The following is a 25375-nucleotide window of genomic DNA, read 5'->3' as shown; positions in this document are numbered from 1 at the left end:
ATGTTTTAATTGCTGTTCTTTATTTGATCATTACAAACCTGTTCTTGGTGGTTTTAAACTATTGCAGTTGATGTGAAAATGCATTGTAAATAAATTTGGTTCATGCAAAATGGTGATTGGCTTTTTTATTTTTTTGGCTTGACACAAGCCATAGGCCGTTAACACAACAAGCTTTTGTTACTGTTGGCAGAATGCAAACATTGGCACATTGACACCATATTTTATTTCTTATCAATTTAACATGTTCAGTAACCACACATGACAGCCCACAGTGATGTACAGACATATAGATGTATATGTTGTTTACATTCTCCGTTGTTACTTCTGGCCACTCCCAGCCCACAGACACTCCTTGTTCTCCTTCCAAGCAGAACCTTCAGTTTCATAGATCTCCTTAAAAAAGAGAAGGAGAAAAAGACTCCTCTGTCAAATCAGGACACATAAATCACATGAACAATTTGCACTTCAGGACCATCAAATGGAATTCAGATCAAGAAGAATGAAACACTCCAGCGGCTTCTCAGCTATCTTTAACTTCAAAGCGGATGCTTTGGCCATTTAGTGCTCAGCATGCAAACTGCCCTCCTGATTAATGTGCTGTATCTGAAACACAATGCAAGCTTTCATGAGATGCCTGTCCAGCACCACGTGCTTCATGTGGCATCCATGATAAAACATGGCTGCTCTGTTTCAGCAAGCCAGCCAGGAAACTTCTACTTAGACTTTGACTGGGAATTTAACCATTAAAAATGTCCTGGAGGATATCTCAACTGCAATGTATTGTTACACAATATAGCATATTACCCACTAATATGGTATAATAAGTAATGTATGTTAAATGCTACTAAAACTACGACAAAATATGGAACAGTACATATGTAAATATATGTAATATCTTGCATGCCAGAGACTAAAAACTCCCATGTTCAAATTGCATCTTGGTTCAACTAACACTGAAGTCTAAACATGCTGTATCTTTAAACACACTTGCAATATCCTCATGACTTCCTCTTGCACCTAGTATGGCATGTATTAAGGAATGTTACGTAATGACTCCTACTATCGGATTGTGACGCTTTGATTTAATTTCGCCTCTGCTCTAAGCCTAACTTCTTGTAGTGTGTGCACTTTTGTGTGCTGCTGCTGTGGATAGGAATGCCAGCTAAATTACTATTCATACAAATGTAACGTGCAACACACATTTCTTATGTCAAAATCAGCAGGGCCACTTTTCGTGACATTGATTACAACTTCACAATCACTACATATCTCAGTCATAAAAATCAAGGCAGCACAAACAGCAATCAACATGAAATACTGAAACTAAAAATAATGAGCTCTAAAGCAGAATGAATTAAGGACCCTGAAGATTGTGTGTGATTGGTTAAGCATCATATCAGTCCATCGCAGAGCACTCACACGCTCACACGAGGGGCAGTCTGGCTTCACTACCCTATAGATAGCATGTCTCTGGACTGTGGGGGATACAGGAAGAGCTTGTGGATATGAAAAGGCTATGCAGACAGAGCCCAGTTGTATTCATCTGACATGGAATGACCCTAAAATCATTTCATACGCTTCAGGCATTAACATACTTTCACAATGGACTGCTTGTCTCATTCTCTTGTTGCACATATTGTATAATGACACAAATGGTTTATGCAACGCTGTGCATATTCATAAACATCACTAAATCACATTTTCAGCTCCTAATGAATGGTTTTATTCTGAAAGTGCTGTGAATGTGAAGGAGGACTCACTTTTTTCCAGATTGGAACATTAGCTTTCAGGGCCTCAATGCAGTGCGCCACTGCCTCCAGAGACTCCCTCCTGTGAGGAGAGGAGACACCGATGATGACGCTGGCCTCTGTCACTGGGACAACACTGAAAATCAAGAGATGCTACTGAAACAGCGGAGTGACAGAGAGCATTCTGACAGCAAGACTGACAGCTAATGTCAGGTGAAGAGGTAATACAGCCATCAAGCATATTGTTTCATTTGTATAAAACTGGCTTCTCCAATTTATTCTCTGCCACACTCGCTCTAGGACCAGGGCCCATATTCATGCATCTCAGAATTACTCTGAAGTGTCCTGCTAAAAGCATTTAGGAGTGGGACTAAGACTGTTTCCTTCCAGTAGAGCTCATCTTATTTGTGAAGTGGTGCAAATGAACGGCAGCAATGTTGATTTTCACAGTTATGAACAAATGAACAAATGTCTCAACATTGCAGTGATTGAAAGAAATGGGGTTGTCATGGTGCATGGCGTGAACATGATCAAACATAAATGTGAATACATGCCGGCAAATTAGCACGGATGGTTTCCAATCTCAGACAACTTGAAAGTTAACAATGATAATTTGAGATTGGTTTTGTGAAATACATTAATACAATGTTTGTCAAGACTAAGTAGTTTTTTTTTCATTATGGTTAAGATTCTTAATTTCCTCTGAGGACAGTAGGCGAGAAATTCCACATGTGGCAACGCGATTTGCAAACAGCGTGCAGACTTGCACAACCTGTTGTTATGCTGCTGCCTACTTTGAGCCAGTTGCTGGATCAATTTGTGGAGAACATGAAATCTCAAATTTTTCATCCCCTCTCCACATCACTACATGTGATCTTATTAACACTGTAGCTGGTAAAATTAATATGTGAAATATTGTTTAGCCATGTAAAAACACTATAAATACTGAAATGCAACATAAATCTTTTAAGTGTAGCCAGCTGTTGTACCTGAGCTGTGTACCTGCTAACGGTTGTGGGAACAGAATCATCAGCCATGGTTTTTGAGGGTATCCCTTATCACAGAGTAGCCTGCTACTCTGACTTAATTGTTACTCCAATTCTACTCTGACTGGTAAGCCACCAAGCTGGAGAAGTTTGCTTGCCACAGCTCTCTATTTGCTATAGGAAGGTTAAGGCTCTGACTAGAACTACAACACTGCATCTTCATCAGAGCCACTGCTCATTCCAACTATCATCCTTTTTTGACTCCCACACTCATACTACACTCCCACAAACAGATCTATATAGACTATCCACAGATGACATGCTTTATTCTAAATGTCCAATGCACAGAAAGAGTGCATAGCATATTTTATGAAAGACAGTAACAGTCTTCAATGCTAATTTCTAAGACTCACCCCAATCTGTGATGAACACAGATATGCCTCACAGTTGTCCATCTGTCTCTTATGTCTTTGAATATCTTCTTTAGTTGTGACTCCGCCATTGGGACATATGCTTCATACTCAAGCTGGACAACCTTCTTTCCCTCAAAATTGTTCCTTGTGGTGCCTGATACAACATGAGAAGAATAGTCATCATATGCTTTGACCTTCAAACACGTGGTAGGCTATATTAAAGCGTTATAGCACTCAAGACCCCTGGTAGATCATATCACAATATCATAATCCCAATATTCATGATATACCACGGGGTTTATTCTCATAAAGCTTTTATACAATGGATACACAGCTGGATGAACTTAAGGTTAGCTATTTTGTTAAACTGAAGTAGGAGGTTAGAGCAAATTCAATTAGTTTTATTGATGAAAAACCATCCCACCAATGAAAGTAGTTACCAAGCCTGTAACGTTACTGTTGCTGCATTAACCTTCTGAAGATTAGGCTACCTAACGGTACGGCTAGCTACTGAAGGATCTAGCTAACAAGGTGACTTATCAAACATCGTTTGAAAATTCTCGGGGCAGTGTCTCAGAAGTGGGGCTCTGTTTATCAAACAGAGGACAGCGGGTCACATTTCGTTTGGGAGAGGCAAGATGCTACTCCTCTGTTCCCTGCTCTTACGCGATGGCTGCCTGTAACTTTGTACTGAAAGCTATGCCTTGAGGCCACTTAGTCTAAGTCAGTCTGTATTATTTCCATGTCTTGCAAACTAGCTCGGATTTGCTAGCTATCTAGCTAGTACACCCCTAGTCTAAAGCTGGGGGTATATTAGGCACTACGCAAATGTTCATGTAATCAATAAAACCGGATTTGGTTTCTCTTCTTACTTTATGTAGGTAACCTTACCTATGCAGCTATCTAACTTCATTCTTAAGTTCATCCAACAATGTTTTATAGAAGTGACAGGCACATAATTACCAACGATATTTAAATGATGTACAAAAAGTCCATGTGCCTGTGGTATATCAGGGGATACTGTCATGACCGGAACACAAATTGAACAACTGGAAAAAGGGGTTGGAACTAACCGTTTAATAATATATGCTGAATGGACTCCTACACATACCAATGAACATGGAGACTGCTCCACAGGATGGACACACCACTGCTTCAGATACCGCATCTGCTGACAGCTTGTCATGGGTCAGCTTGACAATGTCCTGTGGATCCCCGTCTCCGTCATTCATAACTGAGCAAGAAGTATGAAAAAGCTATTGCATATCAAATACAACAGACTTCGAAACATAATTTGTCATGTCTCTGATTTTTCAGTCGCAAAGTATATTATATCTTTCATGAGCTACTGAGTCTAAACAATTCTCTTAGTTGTTTGGTTTTTTCACTTTTACATCATTTTACAATTTCACTTTTTTTTGTCTTTGCACCCTGTGAAATATTCACCTTACTCAAAGACTGGGAGGGAAAATGACTTGAGAGAGCAGCAAACTCGCTTTACCTTTTCAGAATGCTTATCCTCCGCTGAGCGGCGGGATGATCGCGACCTCGTCCCCGGCCTGCAGGCTCACGAGCTGATCCCCCAGGACCACGTACTCTTGGCGCACCGCAAGCACCACCTGCTCCCGCAGCGCACACAGCCTGACCAGACCCGAGAGCAAAGCACTTCTATCAATCACCCTTACCCAGCGTTCAAGAGTGCCAATAAAAATGTAACATGTCAACTTCTACGTACCGAGGATGTCTGCTCACTAGTTCCTGCCACAGTTGAAGTGACGATAATTCACAAGGAACACTTATGGTCTCGGCTTTGCGTCCCGCTAGTTCGGCGCTTTTGGCAAAATAGAGCACCAGCACCTAATAGGCACGAAAAACAGAATAAATCCATGTTTTTGGACCTCTTTCGAATTATGCGTGTACTAGGCGTTCTAGAAATGTGCACTTTAACGCATACCTCACGTTTATGCTCGCAATGTTTCACGTGACTGCTAACTACTGTAACTTACTGTCACGCTGCACACTAAAGAACTTATCGAGACGCAGTTTTAAGGAAAAACAGTTCTTCAGAGGAGCAAACCACTAATAAATATATAGTAAATTAACAGTCTAGACTGCATTTGAATGTGACAAATGTGGTATCACCACAGATGTTTTACAAGGACCGAATCATCGGCTATTGCAAAAGAAATTGATTTTGAATACATGGCTCTATGCAACAACAAATAACTTGATAAATATTAGGAAATTTAACATAACTGTATCAGTCATAGCAAAAACTAGTCACCTCGGTATTCATGAATGAATTTGGGAGCGCAGCGGTTACATGCACTGGTCTTACTCTGCTTCAGCCACGCAGCGCGACCCAGACTGCTTCCTCGGTCAGCTCGCGCTGCCTGTCAGCTGACTCCGCCAAACAGGAAATGGGGAAGGTATACGCCTACCAGTGCACAGTGCGTTACTACCGCATTTTATTGTAATGATAGCTTTAAATCGCTATTGTCTGTGTTTATCACGCCATGGGATTAGGTAACTGGTGCCCCACATGTGTTGAGAAGCGTCATTAACCTTTTTTTTTTTGGCCAAATTTTCCTTCCTTCCATACCATATTTTACGTTATGCCTTGGCATAACCACACCACGGCATCCTACCACACCTGGATGAATGTTTTACTCATATGGGTTGTCCTTTGGTCGAGTAAACTAAGTATAGTACTCTGTTTGAGTAGCAAGTAAATGTGAAGTCATGCAGGTAAAATTAAAAATCATAAATCAAACAACAGAGATATTAAATTGCAATGTGTACTGTAAAATAAAACGTTTTAAATGCTGTTTACATTATTTCTGGCAAACAATTTCAGATTTTTTTTTTATTCTGGTATGTAGGCTACAACATTGAAAACATTAAAAAGAGATATAACTAATCAAATTCGGCTGTCACCTTCACACACTTTAGGGCCAAATGGGGCAAACCAAAAATGCTTCTCAGCCAATCTGAATGGACAGGCAAATATGCTTTGTGGTGGATTTTTAACTATAGAGATAACACATTGCAACGAATCCTAAAATCACATTTGTGTTACGCTTGCTATAGAGACAACATACTGCAATGACTCCTAGAATTACATTTGTTAATTGCATTTGTCTCTCTCTCTCTCTCTCTTTCTCTCGCTCCCTCTCTCTCTCTCTCTCTCACACACACACACACACACACACACACACACACACACACACACAGTGACACACAGAGTGACATCTTAACATATTCATACCCTTGATAAGCTAGCTAAAGGATGGTCTACACCAGAGAGATTCCCAAACATGCTGCTTTTTTCACAAATGAGCAAAGACCTGCTCAGTTTAAATAGTACTATCACTGCTGTAGAGTGCAACATTAAATAGTAGTCTGTCTGTATAAAGAATATACATATACATAAATATAAAAAAAACACTTTTGTTGTCATACAGGCTACAGCTCTCACTCTCTTCCAGATGGATTTGTTTCTGCTTGTGAATCACTTTCTCAATGTTTGGAGGTGATGGCCAGTTCAACGTTCAACGTTGATTCTGTGTTCTTCTACCCAGTTCTGGACACCTGCCCTGGATAATTATTACACTATCATGTCAGTGTTTGAGAAGACCACTCAGCACTGCCGACCAGATACTATGCACAATGTTATGGTACACATGTGAATGCAATAATGGAAGAAGCATCTTACACATGGCCGAATGAAGTTTTACTTTTCCAGATTAATAGTAGCAGTAACAGTAGCAGTGGTATTAATAGTAACAGTACTAGTACCAGTAACAAGAATGTGTTTTTGACAAAGCTGCCTTCAATGTCTCATCCTCTAAGCAAACACAATTTAAACAGAAGATAATTTAATAACAGGTGGCCAGTAATTTAAGACACCAGCATTCAATTTTGATTTTACTGAAATATCACTATCATGTCTGTTGTTGCCTCAGTTTTACCAAGAGCACAAAGCCCAGAGGAAGCAAGTCAACCCCAGAAGCAAAGCCAATCCACCACAGACAGAATTGTATTCTCTTCAACTCACAACACAAAGCAGGGTTCCAGTAGCCATTCAGACGCAGCAGGCCAGTTTCACACACAGTTTCACAGACTCTCTCAGCACTTTGGCTTCAGAGGAGGCATCGTTCAGGCAGCTCCACCCTGAATGTCGCATTCATGCATCCGAGGAAAAAAATGTAGAGTCTGAGACATTCTGTGCAGATCATTCCAGGCTTTCCTCAGAATATGAGAGATTTCCAGCTCTTCCAATGAGTTGGGGGGTGTCCCTCCTCAATTCCTTTCCTTTCACAGAGGTAAACTCCTCCTTCCAGTGTAGTAATTGCACCAGAGGCCTTAACTTAAATAATACTATGGAATCTGGCAGGCTATAGTTTTCTTTTGTACAGATCACATGATAATATAAGTCATTATATCTCTATTATATATAATGACTATATCTCCATATTCATGGTTATACTATACAGCTCTTTCCTCTGAAAACAATTTCATTTATTTTTGCCATCAGCTTCTTGCCACCAGATGTCACTGAAGCATAACAGTTAGTCTTTCTTGCACGTTACATGGTCTCACCTTCATCATGCTGGCCTTGAATGCTCCCTATGACGTGGGCTGCCGTAGTCCATTATGTTAACTATTAATATCATTATCCTCATGTAGTACAGTAGTACTGTATGTTATGTTTATTCCTTCTCATGGTACATTTACCCTTGGTGTTCGTGGGTGTGGTGGACCCACAACATTGTTGGGTTTTTAAAACAATACAGCCATACCAATTTATGTCAAAATACTTAACAGATGTTAACTTTATCTCAATTACAAGCAATATAGACAGCATATATGGTTAATATTTGCCATTTACCTCTGCTAGATCACATTTATCAATAAAAAATACCATTCATTCTTTGTGATAAAATGTGAATTTTGTAAAAGAAATCAATTATAATAAAAAAAATTGCATACAGTGTTTTACGGAAATGATAAATGAGCCCCAATGAACACATATTCATGCCAGTCTGCACGACACATGAGGGACAGAGTTTTACTGTGTGTGTTGCAAATGTATTTCTTGCACTTGATGCATGTATACTGTCTTCCTGTCCTTCTTGGGTCCACACACATCGCAGCGCTTCCTTTAGTTGCTACTGGCTACCGGCCGCTTGGGATATGTTGGGATATGTTGTCTCCTTACCAATTCTTATCAATCTTACCAGTCTTACCAATGCCTTGCCCAGCTCCTCGAGAAAGAGCCGACTCCTCTGGAGCCTCCCTCTGTTCCAGTCTGGGTTCAACGCCATCCAGATGACAAAAGCGTTGTACGCCGAGATGTTTGAAAAATATCACAAGTGGCCAGCATAGGGCTCTTCTTTTGCAGCTGTAGCCAGTCAATAGCTTGTCCAAGTTTTCTACCCCTCCATTTGTGGCATTGTAATCCATTATGATTTTGGGTTTTTGATGCTTCTGGCCACAAATTCTCCCATCCCTATGCAGCATACTCATGACTACCACATTTTTGCCTTTCTTTGGCATGTAGGACACCAGGGACATGTCAGCCATGAACACAAATTTAGATGAATTGATGGGCCTGTTCTGTGGAGTCAACAGCTGAAGTGAGAGCTCTGGCTTGTTTTTTCATACTCTTCCTACCATCGTCAGCTTCCTCTTTAAGAGCTCCTGTCCCAGCTTGTCTGAAGTCAAAAAGTTATCGCATGTGATGTTGTGGCCACAGAGTCCCTGTGTAATGTCCAAGACAACTCACATCCATTGATTCTTCTCAGGGGCTCTTCCATCTGGCTTCCCCGTATACACTTGCAGCTTCCACACATATGATGAAGCAGCATCACAGGCAGCCCAAATATTGATTCCATATTTTGCGGGTTTAGATGGTATGTACTGCCTGAAGGGGCAGCAGCCCCTAAATGGCATAAGCTGCTCATCAACAGTAACATTGGGCCCAGGGTTGTACAACAGGGGAAGGTTGTCCCACACTGACCTGATGACAGCTAGCTTGTCTCTCTGCCACTGAGCTGGTGTGGTGTCTCGGTTATCGAAGCAGATAATCCTGGAAATAATGTGGAAGTTTTCCAGAGGTATTGTTGCATGGGAATGTTCTCTGCCAGTTTCTGTATCCCACAGGGATTCTGTGGATTCCGCATTGGATCTGAAAACACCAGCAAGGATAAGAACCCCAAAGTATGCATGTAAATGGGTTTGGTCCATCTCCTTCCACCTCTTGCCAAAAACACGTCTTCCCTCCAAAGTAGTGCAGTCCAAAATGATTTTCTCGATGGTGTCTGGGATGAAAAGTTCAAAAGAAGACTTTTTGTCCTGTACATGAGTAACCACCATCCACGTCGGCCCTGGTTGCATCCTTATCACATTGGCAGCCATGCGGGGTAGCTCATTCCTTGGACAAGAAGACCATTCAACCATTTCACCATTTTTTGACATCCATATTTCTCTTCCTGCAGGCTGCTGATGGGCTGGCTGCTAACAGGCTGGTCATGGGGCTGGCTGCTGACGGGGTGGTCTTGGGGCTGGCTGAGGGTCAATCTCATCCTCTTCTTCAAACTCACAGTCAGACACTGAATTGACAGAAACATGATCCTCATATTCTGAAAACTCTTCATCTTCATCTTCCAAAGCTTCTCTCTCTTCTAAAAACATTTCCAAGGCCCTCTGAGCAGAGAATCTTTTTGCCATATTGATCGATTGTGATCAGGAGCCACACACACAAAGCGATTTATTTGTTGTGTCCTGCCCCCAATTTGCAGCTGGGATAGAGTGTGAGAAAATATAGAATTTTTAGAATGTTTTGAAATAACATTGTGCAGGTTCCCGCAAAACATTTTGTAGTTTCACACACTACAGAGGGTAAAGTGTGTGGGAATATTTGGGAGCAGACAGGTTCTCGTGCTTGAAATGTAACAATGTTGCAACCTTCACTGTGTATGTGTAGTTTCACACACTACAGAGTGTAAAGAGTGCGGGAATAGCGGAAACAGAAAGGTTCTTGGTGCTATGTTGAAACCTTGTGTGTGTGTGTGTGTGTGTGTGTGTGTGTGTGTGTGTGTGTGTGTGTGTGTGTGTGTATACATGTTGTCCACAGAGAAGCTGGGAGGTGATTTCTCATTTTGAAAAGAAAAGAAATAGGAATCCTTATGGACTGGATTATTGACAGCAGGCCCAGGTAGGAGGAAGACAGAGTGAAGGTACACAGCAAACCTTTTTCTTTTATTTTTACCATGTTTACTTGTTTTCACCTACAGTTCCCACACTTTTATTACCCTTGGGTCCAGTGGACCCGAACACCACATATGTAATATAAATGTGTAGGGGGGTGCACACTGTGCACTCAATGAGAATGTGTTCTTTTACATGTTCCTCACAGAAAATGAGCCAAGGCCAATGAGTCACAGATTGAAAAAATAATTTATTGCATCACTTTTCTTTTAGCAAACATTGAAAACGGGTCCCACAGACCCAAACACCACACAAGGGTTAAACAGTATGGATTTGCATACAGATAACTGTATGATGCTGAAATTAAGATTGAAAGGACCCAGTAACTACATTACATTATTGTCATTTAGCAGAAGCTCTTATCCAGAGTGACTTACACAGGTTATAATATTTACATATTTTTCCATTTGTAACGCTGGATATTTATATATCCTCAATATTTATATATCAATATATTGATATATATCATCATATATTGATATATTCAGTTAATTCACTGGCACTGGTCTTTGAAACATCCATGTAAGTTTCTGAAATTTTGTAATAAAACAATTCACCTTCAACATATGGAAGGATAGCAATTGGTTAAGTAGGACTGGTCATCATTCTGTAGAGAAGGGGAACCTCACAACAGTTTTCACTCCTCTGAAAATGTTTGTTCTACCTCTGCAATGTATTCTCTTCAAATAAGTCATGTTTTAAAATACCTGGAGCTGACATATCTGTTAGGCTTGAAGTGTCAGTTAGGGCTTGCTGTCATTGATTACAGTCTATAAAATACAAATATTCCTGGAGGTTTCCGCTCCACTGTTACTGAATACACCTCTTTGAATTTGATCATTGTGATTGCAAATATGAGGAATCAGATCAGTAGCCATATGATGATATACAAACAACAGGGTAAAATGCATATGAGTTTGAGGTACTATACATGCCATATTTGTCAGTATGAGGAATTCTGGGCGTAAAACCGAGCTGTTCTCCTGTCTGGAGTAGATACACTTTTATGAGAGTAAGACATATGTGCAAAACACCTGCCACAGTCTATCTTCCTCTGATCCAAACCACAAATTCAACCAAGTCAGTATAAGGATGAGTTACTGCCCTCATTTCAAGTTGGGAAGACATCGATCATCCCCAAAAACAATGTTTTTTTATGATTAAGCAATCAAATAGCACATGATAGTGAGAACTGAATTATTTCTTAAGGCTGCAGACCTGGAACCTTCACAAACTGTTACAAGTAGGCCCAGGTGGTACCAGCCATTATATCAGATACACCTGCAAGATCAAACACAGCACACACTATGACCTCACAGCTAGTGACCTCACAGAAACAGTCACTGGTGACAGGCAACTAAGGTGAAACCTTTACTAGTGCACAGACGTATTGATTACAATTAAGAGTGAGAGTGTCATGGAACTTTTCTAAACAAAACTAGACTGTAGTACATTTTATAGTGCCTATATGGGAATTCAGTTCACACTCACGTCTCACATTTGAAGGCCCTGTTCGAAAGAATAGCTTAAGATTCTGCTGTTCTGTTTTGTTGTATTACATTGAATTTGGCTAAGCTCTTATCCAGAGCGACTTATGTAACATATAATTTTTACATATCATCCATTTACACAGCATGCAATTTGGCTTAAGTACCTTGTCTAAGGATACAATGACAGTGGCTTTCCAGTGAAATGGAACGAGAAGGCCTTGGGTTACAAGCCTTGCTCCCATCCACTCCACTGCATCACTGCTGGTGCTGTGTACCCAGCCCTAATCTCCTTGCTTTCTGCCTTTTATGAGGGGCTCCATCAGTAGTGACTGTATGTGCAAACTGTCTTTTCTTTTCCTTGCTGCTACTGTGTTGTTACCTCCACTGACACCCCACTGCAGCTGAAATTCGCTTCATGCCACCTGTTCTTGCTTACTGCTCTGTTAACCATCCCGCTCATCTTTTCCATATTATCATTTCCTCCGTCCCTCCCCTTTATCAGATAATATCTACTGGCAACAAACTATTCCATCTCTTTAATTAACAAAATTTTATTTGCAATTTTGGGATAATGGTCATTCGGTTCCTTTTGCATTTTGCAGTGGAATAATAACACTGGTGGCTTACTGCGTATTCATACGATTGGACGGCGAATAATTGGCATAAATTTTACCGAGATCAGACAAAATGTTGTTCTGACTGTCTACCGGTAGAGGGAGCCCAAAGTTACATTTGACCCGAAGACCGGCAGTCTGGAATCGCAGCACACAGACTGTGCGACTGCTGCAAGCTGTCATCTTCCACACGTGGGCTCGTATGTGAATACAATAGACAGGCGTCGCTCGAGAACGGCCGATGTTTAATGTATAGCGCCCAGTGTAATGTAATACTCTACTCTAAAGCGTATTTGGTAACGAGGTTGGGTAAATTTAAAACCTTGACTTGACTGAGAGACCCAAACAACTGTCTATTCTATTATTAGCAAGCTTTTATTTTGAGCTCTATTATTGTCTGTCCATGCAGATCGCGGTGTAATACAGCACTTTTATTAAAAGATTAACACTATCATCTGCAGTTGGCGGAAAACTATCTGTTATCGCTGAACAATTCCGAGCTGGGGGAGTTAGGAGACCCAAAACTTTATTGGCATGTCAATGTCTGACTATTGTTTCGCAATATATTCATTTTCGAAATGGAAAGTCTTGAGGCTATGATGTTTAGTTATTTAGACAGCATTCATAACCGAAGTGAATGACGTAGCCTACTCCATTGGAAACGTAGATTTTGTTCAGATTGTACCACTGTCAAATACATAAGAGCTAGCGACAGTGAGAGTAGAAGCTGTTTCGCGCATTATAAATATGTATGTCAAAACCTGATGAGAACTAAATAACATGTTACGCAATGCCGCTTAAGAAAGTATAACTCCAAATTTAGTCTAGTACAATCAGATCTAGTAATTTGACTGTAAAATAGCCTATGAATGGAAGAGTTTACTGTGTAAACGTATAGTTTCGTGTTTGAGTTCCAGTTGCAAGTTAAGTGATGTTCCTTCCGAACGCCTGCAGTTAACACAAACTGATATGTAGACATAAGCGTCAGCAAATTTGGCTGGGGTTGGTAGACAAATTAGGTAATGGTGAGCTCAAAACTTGAGGTATCTGAGTATATTATTTACTTAATAAAATAAGACAAAGGCTCGTGCCGTCAGCTTTCTCTTAAAATAATAACAATATCATGATACAGAAATATTTGATATCGCTTTTGTTAATTGTCTTTGTATCACTTCACTGTGCTGCGCTCACACAGCGCAAACTGAGTATATTTCCTACATTATTGTTGTGAGGGGAAGTTTCGACTAGAGATGTCACCTGATTGGGATTTGGGGAGGAAAAAAAAACTTTTTAAAAAAATCTTTCTCCCCACCCCCACCGATTAGAAGACCGCCCACCACAGACAGTCGGCCAGAGACCCCTTATAGATTTAAAAAGAGAGGCTGCATCCACAGTCTGACATTCATTCAACAGTGCCATCGTAAGCAGATTACTTTTCCGCTGCCTGTTTCAATAGTTCACTTTGTCTCCACCATGCTAAGGATGCTAGAGAAATACCAGCTCCACCCGGGCATAATTGTGTTACTCATATGGCTCGGCTATTTCATTGAAGATCACAAAGTCCAGGGTAAGTCTTGTTAATTTTAATATTTCATTGCATTGACTCAAGATCGCGTTTTTGTTTATTTCATTATTTTTAAGGCGTGACTGTAATAGCCTGTGGGAGTGTGAGACAGTTTCTAAACTTTTTAACGGGACCCTGTACGGTCACCAATTCAGTTTTAAGTGCACTCATAAAAAGAAAGTCTGGAAACAGATGCATGTAACTGTGTTTAGATGCAATAGCAGCTACAAAATTGAAGCTTTTAAAATTATTTAAACGTGAGACAACACGGGTCGAAGTTTAAATGACTAACTCTGTTATGTAATGGAGTAAATACATAGGAACAGGAAATAATATACTCAATTCTCTCAGATAAATATCTTCATGCACAGGTATTCGACGTAGATAATTAGTCTACACGTGATAAGCTAACATGCGAGACACATTCATACATAAAACAATATCAGTATTTTTATGCGTCAAAATCCGAAATGCAGTTCGTTTTGCATAAATATTTAACTACTGAAATTTGTGAAAAGGAACGGTGAATATTGCTTTTTACCCTAGGGATACAATGCAGGAGACTTCAGTTGGCAGGAGTAATACAGTTAATTAATACCGGACACAGAACACGTGATTATCAGTCTTATGCAGTCCCTGTTTGTCAGTTTATCCGAAAACTAAATATAGATCTATTAATTCAGCTTTTTTCAATAACCTATTTTGGCAGCGGTATAACTTTACGCGGAGTCTATTGACCCCGGCGGTTTAGTCGTATAGGAATCATACATAGCCTACAGACCTAACGACCTACTGAATCAATTGCCTTTGAGCGAGCAGAAAAGTCACGTTGCTTCTCTCTGGTACAGTAGTTTTATAAATCCCGTGACTACAACAGTCTACAACAGATGGTGACATGTAAGTGTATGAATCAAAACAAAATATAAATTAGCCAAGCGACTGGAAGTCTTATACGTCTGTTGGATTGCATTACAAGTGGTAAATATTTGACTTGGAATTAATCTTCCGAAATCTTGTAAATGAATCCTATTTTCCTGCTACTGTGGATTTATAGAGTACGTCCTTCAATTGAGCAGTAAACTATAAGGAACCATGTATTGTGCGAAAAATTCTGTGAAGGTAACGTTAGTGAAATCTCGTCTGACGTGGGGCTTGCCTGTCTGGCGTCTTTACACTCTGTCACCGATTAAAAATTCCCACGGTTGTAGACCGATTTTACGGCTCCGGCGGTTAATGGCTAAATAATCACAAAGGGTTTCAGAACAGCGAGCGCTGAAACATCAGACCTAAGGCAGACGCGGAAAAGACTGCAAGAAACGAGTTGCACGTGTTGCGTCTGGATCACTGGCTTCAGACATTAATTCGACTGGCTTTTCACAGCTGGTAACTGCTGGCTACAGCAGGGGAAAAACGGAAGATGCCAGGTCCTCTATATGTCTGGAATGAGCAGGGAAGAATGCTGCAGAAGTGGAAGACTGGGGACGTCGTGGACAGAGGAAGATGTACCCAACAGCACGCTATTTCGCTGGATGATCTTCAATGGTGGTGCCCCTAATTGTATACCGTGTAAAGGTATGTCTTCCGTAAGAGTACACATTGCGTGTGTGGAGTTTGGTAACCTACATACTGGAACATGATACACTAAATGTTGAGGTTAACCACGTTTTGTGCAGAATAGACGACTGGCGAGCCAATTCTTGAATTTTGGTTACTTCTATTGACATTATTCTAAAACTATAACCTAAATATGCATATTGTTCATTTTTTATTCCGAAAACATAACGGTGTGACCTGTTCATAAGACCACAGCAGTTGTAGTGGTTGCTGGTACACCATGCGTTTGTTTCACCTCATTACTTGCGTACTTATCCGAATTATTTTTCATAGAATCATGCGACAGCGTGGACTGCGGTCCAGGGAAGAGGTGTAAAATGAACAAGAGGAACAAACCTCGGTGCATCTGCGCTCCAGACTGCTCCAATGTCACTTGGAAGGGACCGGTTTGCGGGTCCGATGGAAAAACATACAGAGATGAATGCGCCTTACTGAAAGCCAAGTGTAAGAGTCACCCTGACCTGGAGATTCAGTACCAGGGCAAATGCAGGAGTAAGTTCTTTGGCATCTCCTATCATGCCCCGCCATGTAGCGGTAACTGTTGCCAAGAATCCTTTACGGGCTGTTATGGTAATAGTGGGAAAGAATTACTGTACACTTTATGTTTGTTAGTTAAACATGTTAAGGCATGACGATGAGTAAACTATGCCAGTTACATAAGAGCATTTTAATAACATTTGCGATTATTACAGTAGTGTTTCTGCAAGCATTGCTGTTATTTATTTTACTTTTTTTTACAGAGACTTGTCGTGACGTTCTGTGCCCCGGCAGCTCTACGTGCGTAGTGGACCAGACTAATAACGCGTATTGTGTCACGTGTAATCGGATTTGCCCTGAAGTGACATCGCCCGAACAATACCTGTGCGGAAACGACGGGATCATCTATTCCAGCGCCTGCCACTTGAGGAGGGCCACCTGCCTTCTTGGAAGATCAATCGGGGTTGCGTATGAAGGAAAATGCATAAGTAAGTTCTACATGACGATAATTGCAATACTCATGAAGATGTGAATTAGGTACTAATAGGTGGGTAGTAATAATTTTCCATGTAGAAAGCATATTATGGCATGTTTCAAACGTACATGGTCATCTGAAAGTGGTCTTATTTTAATAAGAGCATCCTTTCTATTAAAATAATGATGAAAAACAAAGGACAACACTCAAGACAGTTTAGTCTTTTCTCTTCCAAAAAAAAAAACAAACAAACGTGTAATTACTCTTCTGGTATACATATTACTCTCATCTCTCTCATGGAAAACAGCACCTACAGTAAGCCCTGGATTCCAACTCAAAATTTTACAAAAGTTGTGACTTCATATATTCATATTATGTTCACATAGTATCCAACAACCACTAGCACAGTAAAACATACAGTCCACCCCTGCTCAGAGATGTGTGCACATTCATGTGTGGCTTCTCTCCCCTCTCTGCAACCAGAGGCCAAGTCCTGCGATGACATCCACTGCAGCGGCGGGAAAAAGTGTCTGTGGGACGCACGGATAAGCAGGGGACGCTGCTCCGTGTGTGAGGAGGCGTGTCCAGAGAGCCGGCCGGACGAGGCCGTGTGCGCCAGCGACAACGCCACCTACCCCAGCGAGTGCGCCATGAAGCAGGCCGCTTGCTCTATGGGGATGCTCCTGGAAATTAAGCACTCTGGATCTTGCAACTGTAAGTAATCTTAAAAAAAAGAGACACACGCTGCCATGCTCTCTGAGAACAGCCCCACCCTCCCCTCCGCAGCTCTCCTCCCAGCAGATTACGCAACCCTCTGGACTTGGAAAACGGGAGCACTTGCATGTTCTCTGACGCTGGCTTCTTTCGTTTTGCATTTTCTGCAAAAAAAAACAAGCAAACAAATTAATAAGAATAATAATAAATAATAAGAATAAATAGAAGAGAGGACTCATTTTTGGGAGCTGGTCAGCTAATAATGTCCTTTGTAACTAACAAAAAGTATACTCCTAATACTAATTATTGCAGTTAAAAGCTTAATATGTGATAGAGGAGAGTGTGTTCATCTTAGTAACCTGCTGCCTTGTAGGTTGCCTTAAAAATGCTAGGGGTCTTTTCCTTGTTGTAGTGTTGTTAATTTAGAGAGGCGCAGAAGGTCATATCTTAACATCTTGTGAGGATCACAGTCATCATGGTAATTCAGTGTTAATCATGTATTTATTTTCTTACTTTCGGCTGTAATCGATCACTTCAAAATGCACTGACATCAACATCTGCTAATACATACAGCTCTGCATATATGTAAAGGATAACTGCAGATAGAAGAATTCAGCATTGGACATAAGGTGATTGTAACATTGGTGCCACTGTAAACGGACTCATAAAGGACAGCATTAATATATAAACTACTTGCCTTCTACTTGCTACCAGCACAGCACATTGTGTTTATAATGTGCTCAATAAGCTAGGGCTAACAGCACATTCAGCTGCAGCCCCAAGGAAACTGAAATTACATTCCAAGCCGCTATTAAAATAATGGCTGATGGAATAATTTTGATTTCATCACAAATGACAGTTGTTTTCCGGCCCTTCATTCTCAGCTAATTACCTTAATGTAGGCCTGCCTTAAGGTACACAGGTAACCTGGAGGGACCAACTTTATGATCACCTCATGAGTTTATAAATATAGCATTTTACAGTTTGCAGGATAAGCTTTGCAAGCTTTTAGAAGTATGCTCTCATCTCTATTCTGCTAATGGAAGTTAACATCTCTCAGCTGAAATTGTGTTTCCTGTACATAGTAAAATTGCTTTGATTGGAAATATCAAAACCTTTCAAGTGGATTAGGAGGACTGCTTGTTATTTTCTTTTGTTTGTTTTGTGTGTTTTGCTTTGTTTTTGGTTGGTTGTTTTTCCTTTTCTGTTTTTTTCTTTTTGCTCTGCTTGTATGATTTTTGTTTTTCATGTAAAATGCTCTGTAGAAAATACCTCAAAAACAGACTGCCCCTCGGCCTCCTAGCAAACTAGCAAAGGTCGGCAAGGGCATGCTGTCTCATCCCGCCCGTCAGCAACAGCTGTATGCTTGAGATAACTTAAAGGAAAACTTTAAGGAACAGAAGAGCAAATCCTAGATCACAAGAGCACTTTCTGTCTGCTTTCAGGAGTCTGCCAAACCAGCCTGAGCCATTGAACCACCAGACCCCCCCACCCCCCCTGTTCTCACTGTTCTGACTTCCTAGATTATGTAAATGTTGTTGCATAATGGAAGACGATATAGTATGTCGGAGACTGCCAAGTCCAGTAAAGCAAAACATGAGACTGCAGTGTGGCTTTTCAGAGGGCTTTAAAATCATGCAATGAGATTCTGTGCTGTTGTGGTTTTTATTTATACAACAGCTGTATTCCCCCATATAGCCATTATTGAAGACCAAGAGGAAGAGGAAGACGATGAAGACCAGGACTACATGGCTTATTTCCATTTATCTCCAACACTGGATGGATAAACTACCATCACTAGAGGAATCATGTCCATACTGTACATACTGTCCGTGTACGCTTATTTATTTTTTAAAAAAGGAAGTATACATATAGTTCAGTCTGCTAGATGTTTATTTATACTTTGTTTATGTTTTATAATTTATACATGTACAATGTCTGGCTGACTATATACCGTGTTATTTTGTATTTTCCAAAGAGAAGCAGTGTTATTTATTGTGGGGTACAATGCTACCATGTAAAGTATGAATCTCTTCTGCAAGCTGTAAATTGCAATCGGTGAGCTGTATAAATCTGCTTATTGATGTCACTTTCTTTATCACAGATGTTTATTTCAAGCAAAAAGAGAAAAAAACGCATGTTAGCCTGTGTTTATTTATTGAGAGTCTATCATTCATTAATGTACATACGCAGCTCTGTTTTTTGTTTACAGTTCATAACTGACCAAAGGGACTGTCTCAATGGTTCTGCGAAAGTGTATGGTGCAGCACAGTAATATGAAAGACTTAGGCTTTTTCTCTGAAAGTAGTGGTTTTCTTGTCTTGAAAGCAGAAGACAAACACAGACTCAGTATTTTGTTATACACATTAAAATATCATTGGGTGTTAGAAGATACTTGATTATGTCAAAATGTGCCATTAACGTGTGTATGCCATTTTTTTGCCAATATGTTCTCAATACACACAGAGTTCTGCCTCATGTTGCATTTGCAGAACTTACAGAATTATGTGATATACAGCATTCATTAACAATATATCAAACACAATTACATTGCTTTTCTCATGTTGTTTTCAAAATACTTTTTTGTTTCATTTCCAAACAGATTCGGTTATAAATATATAGTTTTGTATTTTTTTATGTAAATGTCAAATGTATATAAAAAAGTTATGATGGTATTTGTACAGATATGAAGAGTGAAACAATAAAAACATGGAATTTTTCCTTATGGCTTGGTTTCTGTCATCAATATCAATGTCAAAGATTCAGAAAAAACTTACCTAATATTTTTAACATATGCTTATTGGAAAGCCATCAGATATATTAGTTTATATTACTATGGATGCCAAATGTGGTTTCCTTTGGCATACAAAGAAAAATACCATTTATTTACCTTACCATTAATGCTTTCTAAATGTTTTTCCACTTAGCCAGGTAATTATTTTTAGTGGGAGATTTAAATGACCCATTGGGTCTATTTTGTAATCAGATAACAGAAAACTGTTTCAAGAGAAGACCATGCACAGTGATTACCCCAGACAAATGACCTCCTTGTCTAAAAGTGAAACCAATTAATTTCATATGAAGTGTTACAGAAGAAAGGGACTAAAGGTTGTTGCATTTAACAAATCCTGTGAGAGGGATTAGGGTGGGACATCTTAATGAAATATTGGCCTTCTGCACATAAACCTAAAACATACAGTCTAATCACCCAAAAGGGTGAAAGGTTTATTGTTAAATCTGTGCCTTGGTGGTATGTCTGCATTTGCTGGAGGACAGAACCATGTGGATGTCACTAACTTAAGGTCTTACAGGACATTGTATACTCCTACAATGTCTTCAAACAGCCTTCTGGTACACATCCTGTTCTGTTTGCATGTTTTTAGTGTCGATAGAATTATCATCAACGGAATAACTGGAATGTGTTAAAGACAAGGCAAGGCGTTGATATTCAGGACATTCAACAGGAAAGGTGGAAATTGAGGAGAAACTAGCTGTCCGTGTGCTGCACCCTGCTTTATTTTGGACTTCACTCGTTGCCGTATGAGTTGGGGATGTAGTGATGGAGTGTGTGTGGGTGCAACGTGGGTCTGGCTACTGAATGAAGCACCAAGAGTATGTAGCTGAACCGTAGGCTACCAGGTAAATGCATTACGTCAATGTGTTTTGCCTTGACCCACTGTTAAAAAGTAGTATCTGATCAGTCTGGAAGTCAGATTTGGCTGTATAGCTACAACTACAGACATGCAGTCTGCTACAGCGGATAGGTGGCTAACGTTAGCAATTTGTGTAGCCTGGTAGCTGTCTGCTATTGGGATGGTGGGACGGTGGCTAGCTAGGTCGCGATCTTCGTTGCTGGCATTAGCTTGTCACGTAACGCAGACAAGTTAGTTAGCGAACTGGTTATGCACCACCTCAGTCGGTCCAACTTTAAGCACGTTTTTAGTCAGCTAGCTGAACAGTTTTGATTATTAAAGCGATAGCTGGAGACATAATGCCATCAACCGTTGATATTTTCAAGTTTAAAGTATGAACCACAGGAACAGGATTTGTTTGTATGTGTAGACTTGGTTGCTACCTTGCTAGCTACTGTAGCTGCCAATAAGTCCATAGGTAGCTAACGGGAAACCAACGGCTTTAGTGTATGCGAGGTTTTAAATAGCTAACCCCTTGCACCATAGTTGCTTGGCGAAACTGGCCGATGCGTTCACTTCAGGCTTGTACCAGATAAGTGCTACAGCTACCTGCGCGGAGGTGTCTGGACACAGGCGCTATTCTGACTTAAGTAATACAGAAGATACAGAAAATACAGTAAATACAGAAGATCCTAAGCAGAACCTAACCGAGGACTAAAGGGGCTGTGACCATTGAATGAAATATTTTGGTCATTCGGCCGTGCCGCACATTTTGTAGCGTGCGTTGGTCAGTGATGTAATCATTCTTTGAATATGGTAAGCTGGTATAATTTCTTAGAGAGGGTGAGGACTTTAAAGGCGCATGACAGAGCGAGGTTCCATGCATTAGTAGATGCGGGTTTGTGTGAGTCAGGATGGTCAGTCTGGGCTTGTATGAGGAGGGCATGTTTAATGAGGTCACAGTGCTGGCTTCATTGCACTCTTGTTGGTGTGTTTGAATAACTCTGGCTTCCCACATGCAGCTGCGACATCACACATTGCATCAAGTCCTAAATTAATGGGAGATGTTTAATTGCATGTCTTGCTTCTTGTCCCACCAGCGATGAACTGTGAACAAGGATGTGTGGTGATGCAGAGCATGTTATTTTTTCTCTGCAAAACTCCAGAAGTAGAGCCAGATACAGCTAAAGACAAGAGCAGGTCCATAGAAGAAGTAGGTAGGCATGCTGCACAAGGGCACATATGGTTGTTTGCAGTGTGAGAGCCATCTGTGGAGTTTTCTCTCACATGTGCACAGTCTTCACATAAGGATTCGCCTAAGTCTGATATCAGGACTTATGAAAGGCCCAACTAGGGGATTCCTTCTGATCGTCTGAGGAGGAGATTCCTTCAGTTCTCCTGCTGGGCTGTTGGTTTTATTCTCCCCAGATTTAGAAGGGAATTCCTGAGAAAGACATATGGTGTACAGTAGCTTCAGAAAACTCAAGTGCCAGGTACCCCATGTCTGGGTACAGTTAGACTGATCTTGTGATATCCAAGGCAGTTGATAGTGTTCTTTATTAGCCTCAAAGACATACTGTCTTGACATTGCTCATTTTGTGTCTCCTCTGTTCAGATCCAAAGCCCTGAACCATCCAGGGGAGGCGCTGATGTCTGCTGCCCCTACAGTAATGGCATTTTACCACTGCAGAGTGTATGAGACTACTGGCACAACCTTGTTCACTGTTTCAGAAAATCTCAAGTCTGTATATTGCTGGCAATTTCAGTTAATGCTGTCACAAATTAAGCAAGTTCTTACACCATCTGAAAGCTATCATACTAACTCTTCACTAAATCTCCTCACTAAATAGTCATGTCTTGGTGACACAGTAGAGTTGAAATTCCATGTCCAACATAAGCTATTTTTTGATTCTGTCAGTGTATATAAAAAACAGGAAAATCAAAGCAGATAAACGGACACTACAGGCAGAAACCTGTTGACATAACACATTTAATTATCGGATCAGCTCCAGTATTAGATTAATTTATGGGACTCGGTCAAAAAATGAGTCTGAATGAAAATCTGAGCACTAGTGGATGAATTCATTATTAGCCTGGCCAATCCTGTTCTTTCATTTTCACATTGTGTAACGTGGCCCAGATAGGCTTGCTTTTGCCATGCCTGTGTCCATGGATCAAACACTCATACAGCACAGCTGCCTTTTGCTTTATAAATGTGTGCTTCTGCATTTTCTAAACAGTTTCAAGAGGGGTAGGCATCCAGACCATTATTTACAAAGAAATGTGGTTGTCATCTTGTTGCCTCCTGAACTGTGCTGTGTTTCAAGGCATGTCTGTGTATTAATAAGTCAGTGTCTGTGTTTTTATAATCATCCAGGCTTTGGAGATGACTTCTGTACCTCAGTGAGGATATGAAGAATTCTTTCTAAGAAATATTTCACATATACATCACATCCTGTTTTGATGATTCTTCAGTCACCCTTTTTTATGGTAATTTTTTATTGGTTTTGAGTGAATTGGTGAGTTCGGGCCAGCTGAGATTTTGTTGTTTGGGTTGGTTCTAGTAGAGCTCTGTATTGTGGATAGAGGGCCATTGAATAACAGGCAGTTTTTTGAAATAGCAGTCATATTTGTTTTGTTACAGATGTATTTCCAAACATCTTAGTGTGTACTAAAAACACACAGGGAAACTGCTGACAGCTTGGGGTTTGATTGCCACCCATATATAGTCTGTAAAGCATCAAGAAAAGGTTTATATTCACAAATGGGTTTACTTCCCCTGTTACTTTTATTGGCTGTTGCAATTGTCCTTCGTGTCCAAGAGCAAGCAGCTGTGAGTATGTAGCTAAAAAACAGACCAATCTCCTCACTCGCTTCAACGTGGCCCTCACATACGTTCCTGTGTTTTTTATTCAGGAACGGGCTCATTGATCATGCAGGGTGGGCTGCATGTCAGTCTGGCTGGAAAGAGGAGTTTGCGTTTTTTTGTAGTCTGGGAAGCAGGAGCACACGCTGGGTACTGGTAGCAGTGGAAGTGATGATAACGAACACAAACTAATGAACAGGCTCTATAGGGAATCCCTCTAGAGTCATTTTAATTTTGCAGAGAAAATAGTGACAGCAAATCCCCATTGCCCCCGGAAGTGACTGTGACCCAGAAGGTCATGTCAATGCTGGTGGCTTTCCACCCACAGAAGACCTGAAAGTGCCTCATGGAAAAATCCACATATTTCTCTCAGATTCTTACAGTAGAAAGAAATAATGTTTCCTCTGCTCAAATGAATCTGTATGGTGTAACAATAGCAACTTATTCTGGATCAAGTAAACTCTGCAGGCATTTCTGAGGAACTGAGTAAAGAAATAAGCAACATCTCTAAATTATTCTATAAAGATGGCAGCCATTTCTTTCTTCAGCCTGAAATGTTGTGTACAGTCTACCCTTGATTTCATTGCCCTGTAGTAGAATGTCATTGCATAAAGATGAACCTCATAGTTCCACGATAATGTGACTCTAGGCACATCTTGTATCTTTTCACTCAACTAAGCCTGGACAGTGGAAAAGCTGAAGGAGAATGCCAGTCTGGTGCTCACTGTGTTGTATCTTCACAGAACTGACAGCTCATAGTGCTGTGTGAATGTGTAACAACTGCACTTCAGCACAAATATTCAAAATGTCTGGATAGCAGATGTTTTTGCTTGATTCTTCTGCAGGTCATTGGCATCAATCCAAAATATTCTTTACACCCCTACATGTGATATTTAGTCCTACTAACAGAAAAAATAGCATCATTCATCATCTGGGAGGGGATAATTACCAAAGAAATCACAATTGTGGGGAAGCATTGTGGCCATTCCTTACTCATTACTCTTGTAATGAGGCTTATGATGCTATGTTTCAAGCCTTAAGGAAGCTCCTGATCCAGAAGGGAGAGGTTAGGAATAAACCCAAATAAACTGTGACTTTCCCCTTGTTTAGCAGCTTCCCAAACCTGTGTCTGAGACTTCATACCTTTTATTTCCTAGAAAGCTCAGACCATTATGAATCAAAGGACCTGCTGTATTTCATTAATTATGCTTATCAGATGCAGAAATTATATCTGTTTGCTTATATTCTGCATTGTATCATTCCAGAGAGTGTGTCTTCGCTGAATGATCCAGTTCAGCTTGACACACACTGTTACAAAGGAGTGCAACCTGAGATGTCACTTCAAATCTCAGCGCAGGTTTTTGAAGGACTTAATTTTCCTCCTCACCTTTCTGAGGACAGCACAGTACTGGGACACTCAGTTGATTGGCCTTGCCATTCAGTGGCATTTCATGGAGGAAAGAGGACCGAATCAAGTTTCCCAAATCAAGGCCTTGGCTTTACAAGCTGC

General features: G+C 40.5%; 2 protein-coding genes across 5 annotated transcripts; one reads left to right on the top strand and one right to left on the bottom strand.

The window, feature by feature from the left end:
- Positions 1–53: 53 nt before the first annotated feature.
- Positions 54–5507, bottom strand: LOC118778410 (molybdopterin synthase catalytic subunit-like). 3 transcript variants are annotated; one of them, XM_036529936.1, is made up of 5 exons: positions 4649–4728; positions 4259–4381; positions 3148–3301; positions 1761–1884; positions 54–393 (listed from the first exon to the last, which is right to left on the bottom strand). In XM_036529936.1, exons 2-5 carry the CDS (start codon positions 4377–4379, stop codon positions 319–321), a joined length of 474 nt encoding a protein of 157 aa, XP_036385829.1. In that variant the 5' UTR covers positions 4380–4381; positions 4649–4728; the 3' UTR covers positions 54–318. The 3 variants fall into 3 exon arrangements, with proteins under 3 accessions (XP_036385829.1, XP_036385830.1, XP_036385831.1); XM_036529937.1 differs by having other exon boundaries at positions 1761–1830; XM_036529938.1 differs by lacking the exons at positions 54–393; positions 1761–1884; positions 3148–3301 and adding exons at positions 4883–5004; positions 5432–5507 and having other exon boundaries at positions 4305–4381; positions 4649–4788.
- An 8434-nt stretch (positions 5508–13941) lies between these two features.
- On the top strand, positions 13942–19880 carry LOC118778310 (follistatin-A). 2 transcript variants are annotated; one of them, XM_036529787.1, is made up of 6 exons: positions 13942–14090; positions 15468–15659; positions 15975–16193; positions 16442–16666; positions 17137–17367; positions 19066–19880. In XM_036529787.1, exons 1-6 carry the CDS (start codon positions 13997–13999, stop codon positions 19152–19154), a joined length of 1050 nt encoding a protein of 349 aa, XP_036385680.1. In that variant the 5' UTR covers positions 13942–13996; the 3' UTR covers positions 19155–19880. The 2 variants fall into 2 exon arrangements, with proteins under 2 accessions (XP_036385680.1, XP_036385681.1); XM_036529788.1 differs by lacking the exon at positions 19066–19880 and adding an exon at positions 18813–18863.
- The last annotated feature ends 5495 nt before the right edge of the window (positions 19881–25375 follow it).

The sequence above is a fragment of the Megalops cyprinoides genome, chromosome 5 (assembly GCF_013368585.1).
Source record: "Megalops cyprinoides isolate fMegCyp1 chromosome 5, fMegCyp1.pri, whole genome shotgun sequence".
Lineage (NCBI taxonomy): Eukaryota > Metazoa > Chordata > Actinopteri > Elopiformes > Megalopidae > Megalops > Megalops cyprinoides.
The sequence above is the reverse complement of the archived record's forward strand: the minus strand, read 5'-3'. Positions and strand labels throughout refer to the sequence as shown.